At 40.9% G+C, this 12,518-nt stretch overlaps 1 protein-coding gene across 1 annotated transcript in view; it reads left to right on the top strand.

Annotated features, from left to right (window-relative positions):
- The first annotated feature begins 216 nt into the window (after positions 1-216).
- MTAP (methylthioadenosine phosphorylase) overlaps positions 217-12,518 on the top strand; it is a 36,886-nt gene continuing 24,584 nt past the window's right edge. The window contains exons 1-2 of the mRNA XM_032205867.1: positions 217-259; positions 5,886-5,972. Of these exons, the coding sequence (XP_032061758.1) occupies positions 236-259; positions 5,886-5,972 (111 nt within the window). The 5' untranslated portion in view covers positions 217-235. The remainder of the gene's footprint in view (positions 260-5,885; positions 5,973-12,518) is intronic.

The following is a 12,518-nucleotide window of genomic DNA, read 5'->3' on the forward strand; positions in this document are numbered from 1 at the left end:
ACCCGGCTAAGCGTAGGACTCCGGCTTTGTCTTTTAACACTTAGGGGAATGCTCCGAGATAAGGCGAAGACGGTATCTACTTGTGCAGAGTTAACCTGAAACAAACTAAAAAAAAAAAAAAAAGATTTAAAAACAAAAAAAAAAAAAGAGAGAGAGAGGTGCTGCCCTCTAGCGTAGAGCACGGCTGAGGCGCTATCCCGGGCGGCGCAGCACCGCCCTCTCTCATCGCGCTAAGATGGCCGCCGGCAGCTCTGTGAAGGTGAGAGATGATGGCGCGGTGCCATGGCGGGGCGGAACCGGCGTCCGGCGGCCGCCTGGCCGCCTGCCAGCGAGCCCTTGGCTCCCACTCCTCCCCTGGGGGCTGTGCGGAGCCGGGGCGGCAGCGGGGAGCCGGGAGCGGGGCGGAGGGAGCCGCTCAGCCCTTCTCGCCCCGTGCCTCCGTGGCGAGTGGCTGCCGGCCCCCAGCTCCGCCGCCATCCCGCTCCGCCGCCTCCCGCTCCGCACCGGGGGGCGGGCCCGCGGCATCCTCAGGGGACGGCGGAGCGGCGCGGGCCCCGCGCCCTTTGTGTTGTTTTTTTTTTTTTTTTTTGTTTGTTTTTTTTTTTTTTTTTTTTTTTTTTCCTTCCCCGTTTGTAAATGAACGACCACGGACACGCGGCTGGCCCCGCGGGCAGCGCTGCGTCCCGGGGGTTTCCGACCTCGCTAGCACCGAGAGGCATGGCGCCGCCTGCGCATTAAGTCCTAAAATCTAGTCCTAAAGGTGGCGCTGCCTGTACTCTTTAAACATGGCTTGGAAAGGCTCTGGCTTGCGTCAGGGAGGAGGAAAACAGGCTGGCGCTCTGGATTTGTGTTTTGAGTGAAGCTTCAATCACTTTTCTGAGATAACATAAGCCTCCCGAGCCGTTTTTATAAATCATCTGAAAACTGTCTTTCACGTTTTTATTTTACATTGAAAGTGTGTTCTGTTATCTTCTAACTGCAAATAATCTCCAGCTTCTTCTTTATTCCCTTTTAAGTGAAACTCTTCTCAGTGCTGTTCTCTCCCTCTCCTCATCTCCCAGTCCAAAAAATAGAGAGGGATACAGGAGTATTCAGTGTCTTTCAGTTGTCAGAAAAACTCATCACTGATGGTGATGACATTTTTCTCAGTGCCTAAAACCACTGCTAACTGGGCAAGTATGGACTGTACATTGTCAATTTTCTGCCTCATGCTTTAGCCTATGGGAGGAATTTTGCCAAACAGCAGATTATGGAAATGATACACTTAGGTACAATTATTATTTAGATTCCCATAGAGAATTGCTTTTCATTTTATAGTTACTGGTGAAATAAGTACCACCATACTGGTGTGAAACTTTGATAAGTTTCATGTTTCTTGCTCTTCCTCACAATGTTTGAGCTGGATGATGCTATAGTAAAATACTTCATGGCTAGGACCACTGTAAAATTCCTGATAACATGTAAAAATTGATGGTAACTATATCGCAGAATCACAGAATGTCAGGGATTGGAAGGGACCTTGAAAGATTATCTAGTCCAATCCACCTGCCAGAGCAGGAACACCTACATGTACATCAGGTCACACAGGAGCATGTCCAGGTGGGTTTTGAAAGTGTGCAGGGGAGGAGACTCCACCACCCCTCTGGACAGACTGTTCCAGTGCTCTGTCACCCTCACCATGAAGAAGTTTCTTCTCATATTTAAGTGGAACCTCCTGTGTTCCAGCTTGTACCCATTGCCTATAGCTAAGGTTATGCCCCTGTCACCTTGTAGGATGCAGTCTGGAAAGGAGCATACAGTCTAGCGTCTTTCTGTTCTTGAGGTCACTCCTAAAAGTGACTTTATCTGCCTTTTGAGAATCAGTGAAACTTGTCTTGCTGAACCAACTCCTCTTTGCTGTGCTTTGCCTTCAGAGCCTGGGCTGCTAGGTGAAACTGTATGAACCTCATGTTCAACAAGGCCAAGAGCAAGGTCCTGCATCTCATCTCAGTTGGGACAATCCCAAACACAGATAAAGAGAGAATAAGGAGAATGGATTGAGAGCAGCCCTGATGAGAAGGAACGGGAGGAGTTGGTTCTTGAGAAGATCGACATGAGCCAACAGTGTGTGCTTGCAGCCCAGAAAGCCAGCCATAGATGCGGTGCTTAGGGATGTAGTTTAATGGGAGACTTGTCACTGCTAAGTTAACAGTTGGACTTGATGATTTTAGAGGTTGTTTCCAACCTAAACGATTCTATCATTGTATGATCTTTAAGGTCTCTTCCAACCCAAACCATTCTATGGTTCTATGTTTCTAGAACAGTTGAAAATTTGAAAATTAATGTTTATGTGGTATAGCTATAGCTCGTATCTCCAGCACTTCATTGTTTTCCTCAATCCCAACACCTTTCACTTTGTCAGACATAAAAAATCATTTGCTTGTGCATGTTCTCAAGTCACAAGGCACTAATAAAGCAGGAGAGTATAATACCAAACTAAAACTAATTAAGTTAGTGAAGGATTTTTTTTTTTTTTTTAGAATCAAGAAAAAAAGTCACCATTTTGATCCTGGGTTATGTAGTATACTCAGTGTTTACTGAATACATGCATGAGCATTGTTAAGGATGGTCTTACAGATTTTGAGCATTGAGACTGTTGCACAGTTTAATATGATTCTTAAGGCAAAAAAAATTGTTCATCATAAAATTTATATAGGTTTCAGGATTTCCTTGAGCAACCTCATTCTAACATTTAATCTGAATGTTTGTGATACATAAGCAACACAATACTACCAGAAACAGTGATCTGTCTTCCCTAACATTCAAATACATTCAGGGTTGGAGTTTGGATTTTTATTTTCCTTTGCACTACTCATCAGGCTCCACAAGGGGGTAGCAAAAGGAAATAAGAGATGTTAATGTAAACGACTTACGTATTGGCATTTGCACTCTGCTGTGGACAGCTTTCTCCGGGAAGTGTTTGACTTATAACAAAGCCAAACGATCTCTGTTTTTTGAAACTAAACCCTAGAATAGAATAGAATAGAATAGAATAGAATAGAATAGAATAGAATAGAATAGAATAGAATAGAATAGAATAGAATAGAATAGAATAGAATAGAATAGTTGATTTAGAAGGGACCATTAAAGATCATCAGCTCCAGCTGCCTGACCTCTTGAGGGGTGCCCAAAAGTTAAAGCATGTTATTGAGGGCATTATCGAAATGTCCCTTGAACACTGGCAGGCCTGGGGCACCAACCACCCACCTCAGAAGTCTGACCACCCTCACAGTACAGAAATGTTTTCTCATGCCCCATCTGAACCTCCCCTGGTGCAGCTGTGTGCTGTTCTCTCCTGTCCTCCCATCACTCACCAGGGAGCAGAGCACCACCCTCACTGCCTCCCCTCCTCAGAAAGCTGCAGAGAGCAGTGAGATTGCTTCTTGGTCACCTTTTCTTCAGACCAGACAAACCAAGTGTCCTCAGCCTCTCCTCACAGACCATGCCCTCCAAGCCTCTGCCAGCTTTGTTGCCCTCCTCTGCACGCTTTCAAGGGCTTTAACATCCCTTTTGTACTGCAGAAACCAGCACTGCACACAGTATTCAAGGTGAGGCCACACCAACGCTCAGTACAGTGGGAGGATCACCTCTCTGGACCATCTGGCTGTGCTGTGTTTAATGCACCCCTCAGTGGGGTTTGCCCTCCAGGCTGCCAGGGCACACTGCAGGCTCACGCTGAGCCTGCTGCCACCAGCACCCCCAGGCCTCTTTCTGCAGGGCTGCTCCCCAGCCACTCGCCTCCCTGTCTGTGCCTGTGCCTGGCACTGCTCCATCCCAGGGCAGCACCCATCATTTTCCCTTGTTGAACTGCAGGTTGTTAATCACCCAGTGCTGCACTGCTCCAGCCTGTCTGCATCCCTCTGCAAGGCCTCTCGTCCCTCCAAGGAGTCAGCAGCACCTCTCTGTTTAGTGTCATCAGCAAGCTTGCAAGGGATACACTACGGTCGTGCATCCACATAACTGTTAAAAATGTTGAACAGAACTGGCCCTAGACTTGAGTCCTGAGGACCACTGCTGCTCACCGTCCACCAGCCAGACGTAGCTTCATTCACTAAAGCCTTCTGAGCTCTACCGTCAAGCCAGTTCATGAACTAACTGTGATAACAGTGATTAAACCAATCAGGCCTCTGTGAACGTGTAACTTAAGAAAAAGTGAGAATAAGAGGCAGTTGGCTGTGTGTTTTGGGAGGGGGGTGTTTTATGGTGTTTTAAGTCTGGAGTATTCACTTGAGAAATTTTGTACTTTAATAAAAACTGCTGGAGCCATACGGCAATAAGTCATGCCATAATTGTACCATCATAAGGAGCAATTCAGCCATGATAAAAATTCTTCGACTTAAAAAGTGAGACAAACTTTGCAACAGTTGGTTGCATTAAAAAAAAGAAAAAAAAAAAAAAACAGCCAAAGCAGTAGTATTGTCCCCATGTCACAAATGGTGACGTTATTTTTAAGTACAGTTACTATGCTTGAGGTTGTGAAAGACCATATGACTGACAGTAGCCCTTCCATCCAAAGAACTGTAAGTATAGTGAGCTCAATAGAAAACTTAACTTAACTGAACATGGTTTTGTCTTTCCCTAGAAAGACAAAATCAAGATACTTATCAGTGGTGTATCAGAAACAGGAAAATTCAGATACGTTATTCTTTAGCTGGAATATGAAATCGCAGATGATTTTGGACTCATTATGTTTCAGATTATCTTTTTTTTTTCTTTCTGGTTTTTTTTTTTTTTTTTGCAAGTGAACTAGAATATATCAGCAATGAGCAAGAACAATAAATCAATCTTTACTTAAGCATGTCAGATGGATGATATGGATTCAGTACAAGTTGTATGAAAACACAACATACACGTAGTACTCGCAGCCTGATTGCCTAAGGAAATGTATTGATTTAAGTGGCCCTTTGCTTAGCCCTTTCTTTTTTCTTTCCATTATGCTTTGAAACTGTGAGTTTATTTCATTGGAAAAAAAAAAAGGGGGGGGGGAAGGTAGTTACTTCAAAAGGTGTCATTAAAGAAGTAAGAAAAGCAAAAGTCTGTTAATGTTTCTACTTACAGAAGGGTTGCATGTGGAAAGAAGCCTGACCCCCCCACATCTACACAGGAGAGAATTTTTGATGGGCCTGTGGGCAAACAATGAATGAGTATTTGTGCATTCTTACATACCAGAATAATTGTATATATTCAAAGAACCCCAGCAGTGCTCACAGCAGTTGACATTGTCAACAGATTCTTTGTATTTCACTTATGAAGATGCTGCTGATCTGTCCGCCTTTTCAGAAGATGTACTGAGACTACTTACAGAAGCAGGGAGGTTCCTAGGTCTTCACAAGTCACCAGAAAAACCCTCTAATGTTTTGGAAAAAAAGGGAGGTTCATAATTTTTGTTGGTACAATAGTATGTAATAATGTCTGGTATTTAGTATAGTAGTTATATACAGGACTGTTTCTCCCAGTGGAAACAAGATGCCTGTGTTCTGTCATGCTTTACCCAAGTATTTCTCACTCATTAGAGGCATTGCCAGGAAACTCCATTCATTTTCATATTGGGAATAAATGATGGATGGGCACATCTTTGTGCATTTTCCATGGCATTTTAAATTTTGTACCTTTAAAGAGGAGAATCGCAGCGTATGATATTGACAAGTTAAATACAACTGTTTAAAATCAATTGGTTTAAATTTCCTTTCTGGGAAACTGTGCTGGGCGTGTAATATTATATTGACGCATGGTCTAGCCCCATCTCAAGCAGAAAATACATTTTGTAGGTGTCTAAGTAATTTTTCAAATATGTTGTTAAATGGAGCATAACTTCAAGAAGGCTAATATGTACTTTTCTGTCTAAGATTGGAATCATCGGTGGAACTGGCCTGGATGATCCAGATATCTTAGAAGGAAGAACAGAAAAATATGTTGATACTCCTTATGGCAAGGTGTGTATAACCTGCTCTGTTATTACTAAGACTTCTTCCCATTTTTAAGATGTTTTTGTGCTTGAAAAATTGTCAGACTAGGCTTCTGTGCTAAGTGGATGTATAACAGAGGTGCAGTCACAAAGCTGTATTTCTTTTTCATGGCTTTATATTGTGTGATTCTTAGTTTGTAGAAACAAGATCTTACAAAAATGATGATGTGCAAAGGAGAATACACCTCTTCTCCTTTGTACGTTGGATGAATTTACTCAGTCCTGAATTTGCAGCCAAGAGGCATAAACCCTGTCTTTCAAATCTGTGCTATTGTGTGTCCTGTATTATATTTCAGGTAGCTCCAGGAACCTTTCTAACTTGCAGAAAACTGGCCTTCGAGGTATATGGGCCACCATTTTCCCTGTTATCCCTGAATTACACCTTATACACCAGTGCTTTCCTTACAGTCATATTTACAACCTCACCACTTGAAACGTTTTAAAATGGAGCTTGAAGGCCGTTTATGAGGCATCGTATTCATTATAAGCTTTCCTTTGTGTTGCTTCAGCCCTTTTCCTCAGCAAAGGGGAATGGAGGCTAGGTATGTTGCTCTATACACAGTGCCTAGTGTGGTATGAAAGACATAGAAACTGGCAAGATGAAGGACAAGAGAGAGTTTTACAGGCAGGAAAACAAGGGAGAGGTTTCAGTTGACTGAGGAAGTTTATGGAAGATCTGAATCTTAATTTTTCTGCAATGTCGTAAGACCAGAGTAGTTAACTGCTTTAGAATTGCCATCAGAATCACATCTTATGAAATTTACCAGCATAAGCTAATGTACATACAATAAAACATCTGGCATATAGCAGCAAGAGTCATTTTATGGATAGAAGCTGGCCAAAAAGTTAATCTCTGTGGCCTGTGGTTGAAAATTTGAATTTGTGCCTCTATTCAAAATGGTTTAAGGGGGAAATTGGAGTGGAAATGGTTTGTGTGTGTACAGCTCAAGAAGGGGAAGGTGATGAAGGTCAAGTAGGAAAAAATGTCAGAAAAATACATTTATTTTTTCCACCATCCTGCAGAATTTGCTAACAAATTGCAAGAGAATAAAGGAGACTCCCCTCCTCTGTTTTCTTTATCCTGCTGCTCAAATGTATTCAGTGTTGATACAAAGCAGTATCCGTTAGCTAAACCAAACCAGCTGCCATTTAATTTCTTACTTTTGGAAGCTCCTGGATGGTCACAGCATGGCTGTTTCTGCAGACTGTTCAAATGCAAAAATATTGCTACCCTTGTAGCAGATAAGGCTTGAAGCCTTTGTCCGAGAAATATGAAATGCTCTCCTCCTCTCTCACAGATCAGAGGTTTGGATGAGTGGTATGGGCACAGCAGCAGTGCAGCCTTTAGGAGGCTGTTCTGTGACAGCACTTGGATGCAACAAGATTTGAGTAGCCCAAATTCTGGAGTGCTGTAGGTGACCCCCACAGTAGGACTTAGACTTACAGAGTTGAATGGGAGTATTTGCAAGATGGCTCTTACATGGGAGAGTGGAAAAAACTTCCTCAGTCCTTCATCTTTTGTCAAAATGAAGGGCTTGTAAAATTTCTTTTAGGATGTAAATTTAGCTGCTGTGTTTTTCTCTGAGTTCTTCACAGAAGCAACATGGATGGGGGAAGTTAAATCTTGGTTGGCTGTTGTAGTTTGTGAGGTACCTTGATCAATGGACTTGCTGTGTCTGAGCTTGTGCATTATGCATTCAGCATAGGCTCACTTTAAAAAGGCTTGTCACTGTTCTGCCTTTGTATATGTTCATGTGTTGTGTGTCTTTTTCCAAACCGAGGAGCTGTCATAGCAGGAATGCATGTGTGAATTTCAGTTACAGTTACCAGCTAGCTGGGACTCAAGCTGACCTTCTGAGTGGGAAGCTGAACAACTTCACAGGACTTCCACATCTGTGAAAGGCAGCACAGCCAAACGACGAGTATTTATCCTCATCCTTGCTGGCCTGCCTCTCTCCTCTCTGCCTGCAGATCTGAATTCATGCCATTGGTATGATAGCTGTTTCGTGTGGTCAGACTTCTGCAGAGAGCCACAGTAACTTCAGTGTTTGCACTTGTTGTCTTCATGGAGCAACTGGTGGATAAGCCTTATGTTAAGAAGTGCAGGGCTTATGCCACAAGGTACAGTTGGCATATGGTGCAATGAGTACGTCAAGTTGCTTCACTTAAAATGAAGCAGAATCAAACCTGAGAAATGTAATTTCTGAATTAATGTTTGCTTGTTTTGCTGCTGAGATTTTTTAACATTCAGCAAGGAGGTGTTACACAGCCTGCCTCTCTTGTTTTAGAACGACAGATAGCAGAGAAACAGCTGTCATTGCAGAATGTAAAATGGAAAATGATATTTTTTATTTATTTTTTAATAAATATGCTTGGAAAAGTGTAGAAGCCTGTGGTTTAGTTTAGATTTTTTTTTTTCTAAAGTATGTCTTTTCTTCTTCCTGATAGCTATTGAAACAAAACCAAATTGTTTTTTTTTTTTTTTCTGCCATAAGGATGCTTTTTCATAGAGCCTTGACAACAATGAAGAGTGCCTGAAATTTTAAGAAGTAAAACACTTTATCTAAACAAACACTTCAGACCTTTGTGGTCTTTTAACTGCTGAGAGAAGTAAGATACAAACATCTTTTGATGTTAGTAATATTAGTGGAAATGTAGTAAATTAGTTTCATGAAAAATAATACAATTAGACCTGTTAATATTCCAACCTTTTCTTCTCCCTTTTCTGCTTCCATCATTCCTATTGTATAAAAAACTGGGATGAAATTTTGTTACCTCATTTTTCTCTGGAAAATACCCCAGAACCTTTTGGTATTCTGTCTCCAGGAATGGACAATACTGTTCTCTTGGAGAGCAAGCAAATTGCTTGCAACAGCATTTATCCTCAGCATTGTATTGTGAAGCTACTAATTAAACTTATTTTTTTTCAGATTATATTTTCAGTTAGATTGTTCTGCTTTCTGGATGTTAGAACTTGGTTCTGAAACACCTTTCCCCAAATCATCCAATGGTCTTCCTGTGCTAGAAACTTCTATAAAGCATGTGTTCCACCCTGTCTCTCTCTCTCTCTTTTTTTTTTTTTTTTTTGTAAGGGTATATCTGGCTAACAAAGCAGGTTTCTTTTCTGACCTGTATATGAGCTCTGTGTGCTTGCAGCAGGAAAACCAGACCGTGTGACATAGCACTAAAGCTCCTCTTCTGCCTCTCTGTCTCTGTGTGCATCACTTGGTTCATAAACTTGATTGCAGATTAAATGAAGGATCGGAAAATCTATGAGATACTTTTTCCCTTTCAAGTTTTCCATGTGCGTGTTTATGTTGTTTTCTGTTCAATCTTGCTTCTGAGGTTAAGCCAAAATAAAAATTAAACCTGTCGACGTCAAAAAAAAAACATGTTTTATGCATATTTATGTTGTAGTCGGAGGGGATTTGTTTAAATTGTTTGTTACTGTCATAACTTAGGGTTAACTGTGTAGGGTTCCTTGCTTCCTTTTCTGTTTTGCAAGACTGACTAATATATATCTGACTTGGATTTTGTGGAAGGGGGAAGTAGTTAAATATAATTTAAATATGCATGTGAATTATTAATGTTTGAGAACTTTTTATTGGGCCTTTTATTAAATCCTGTTTTGAAAATACTATATTAGAGGTTTAAATTCAGATTGTTCCATTGGAACTTTTTATTATTTTATCAGTGTTTCAAAGCTCAGAAGTACAAATTAGATAATATTGCAGAGGTATAACACTGGAAAGATCTTGTGGGGGAAAAAGAGCGGAACTGAAGCATACACTAGCTCTGTTAAGTAGTTAACACACAGTTTGAAATTTCTGTGTCTTTCACTTCCTTGTAACTTTGTACAGTGCTGATTTATCCTTATCTCCTTTCTGGATGCACTATTTGCAAACTCCTTTCTTAATCTGTCATTTATCATTGCATTCTTTGTTCCAAATGTTCCGTTTTCCTCATCATGTTTCTAACTTCCATAGGCAAGACAATTCTTCAGGCAATCACCTGAAAGATGCCCTCAGTTTGTTCTGTAGAAATCTGTAACATGGCCAGCTTGAAGCCTTTTGAAGTGGCTAGGAAGGCAGCAGATTGGGAGGGACACCTTGGATGCTGTGACTCTTGGGTTTAAAAGTTGTTGCATTCTTGCTGCAGCAGTGGTGTATGTGAATATTCAGTAGAGTTCCATGACACAAATGAATATCAAATAGGAGTTAAATTGTACTTTATTTCCCCCAGATATTTTGGAAATTGATAGAAACTTGAATTTGGCACTTGCAGGAAACTGGAATTTGGCACTTGGCAGTAAACTTGAATTTGCACTTGCAGGAAACTGGAATTTGGCACTTGCAGTAAACTGGAGTTTGGCATTTCTGAAGGAAATGATCCATGATCTTTGTTTTCTACTTGGTGATCTTTATTTTTCATTTTGAGAGCAGGCAAGGAATTTCCACTGAAGTCCTTTTTAGTTTTTAAGGATATTTTTGTATTCTGCTGTGACCTAAGTTGCTTGCTTATTACTTCACACAGCAAATCTTTTTCTGGGATTCCTAAACAAAACAAACAGACTCAAAAACCAAAACCCTAAATGCTAATTATTGTGAACTGTCATTGTTAAGGAATGTTGTAAGAGCAAAATGCCTTGACAACTAGACAGTAAGCCTTTCTCCCTGTTCAGAAAGTATACTTTTATAGCCATATCTGGTTCAGAAGAATATACATAAAGTAAGGTAAATAGGTTAAATATTTAAATGTCAACAGCTTAACAATAAATGGGGACTTCTTAAAAAGTCAGAATACACCTTCATTCTGAAAACAACTTTTAGGAATATTCCCTTTATTAAAAAAAATGGTAAATGTGCATCCAGTAGAATTTAAATCTAGGTGAATGCATAAATGTTTTGAAGAAATCCTACATAAAAAATGACCCCAAATAGCCGCACAGTAGGAAGCAGAAAATGTTATTCTTATTAGAAATCAAGGTCTCTAATGGGTAGCTATATGGGACTCATATATTAGTTTTTTATTCTATGTCTCTGCACATTTTCACATGAGTAGTAGAATTAACAGTAATAAAATAAAATGTAAATGAGAATTGAAATTTTATAGCTAGAGTTAAAATTAAAAAAAAAAATGATACTAAGTAGTAGGCAACAGACATTTCTAAATATGAATGTGTGAGTTCTCCCAGACATTTACACCTTTGTGATCAGTAAATATATTGCAATTTTGTTAACAACTATTTCAGCTTTAATTCCCAGGAGGGAGAGACTGGCACAGAGTGTCTTCCAATATCCTTACTGAAATAGCAAAAGTGCAGTTCTGAATTGGGCTGAAGAAGCAACACATCCAACTGCACCAATGTTCAGCAGCAATGCAGTTCAGCACCTAATGAAACAGAGGCCTTACATTTTTTAACAAAAGGTATTGAACATGGCAAGCGAAAAGCACCCCACATTTCAGATCTCTGAAGTGTATAGCCCGGGAGCAGACTCCACCTGCAAAATCAGGAGCTCAGAGAACTGACTCTCCCCTTGCCTCTGCACACAGAGGTTTTGATCAAACAAACAAAAAACTTCTCCAAGGTGTCGAGGTAGGAGCTCCCTCCTCATTTTTGCCAAATTCTTACTGCTGGACAGACCTTCTTGCTCCTTCCTTTGGCCCAAAGCATCTGTATGTGTTTGGTTTGTGACTTTGAAGAAAACACAACAAAGCTTGTTTCATTAACAGCCAATGGACACTTCAAAGCAAAAATGTGGCTGAGAAATTAATCATTCTGGAACTCCAAAGTGAGATTTATTATGGTTCCAAAGCTAATACAGAAATGAACCAGAAGCTAACTGCATGAATCACTCTTAAAAAATAAAGTCAGATCTTTAATGACTACAGTATGTGTGTTGGTAAAATGAATTGCAAAGCCATCTCATTTTCTGATTTTACATTTAAGATAACATTAATGTTGTTCCTTAGCTTCTTAATGGCCTGGGGAAAGCGTTTCCCTTCAGCAGAAAAGGTCTTGTCCAGAGACCTTTTTCCAGTTTCTCCCAGTCACAATTTGCCAGTAGGAAAATGTGGCCAGCTCCAGATGCAGTACCAGGGATTCATTTTTAAAGAACTGTTGCTGCCACTTGCCGTCCCAGGGGCTGGCCCCCATGTACAAGATGTCCTCTGCCTGCTCCTGCACCCGCAGCCTCCATGACCACACACACGCTGCTGGCAAACAAAGCCCCTTTCACAGGTAGGACTGTGGCCAGAGAGGACCCCACAGGAGTCCTGCTTTGTTTTCTCAGACCATCAGCTTGTTTTTGGGCCTGGCTGAGCAGGGATGCTGCTAGCCCAGCAGTGTGGCCATACAGCCTGCATTGTCTTCAATCCCTTCCAACTCTTTCCAGGTTATTGTCATGGTCTTACAACTGTTTCTGCTGATGAGTGTATTATATTATTTCCTCAAACTGTATAGCACCTAAATATTCACTAGGCAGAACAGCTTTGTCTTTGCTAAGTTACTTGT

Source organism: Aythya fuligula, chromosome Z (assembly GCF_009819795.1).
Source record: "Aythya fuligula isolate bAytFul2 chromosome Z, bAytFul2.pri, whole genome shotgun sequence".
Classification (NCBI taxonomy): domain Eukaryota; kingdom Metazoa; phylum Chordata; class Aves; order Anseriformes; family Anatidae; genus Aythya; species Aythya fuligula.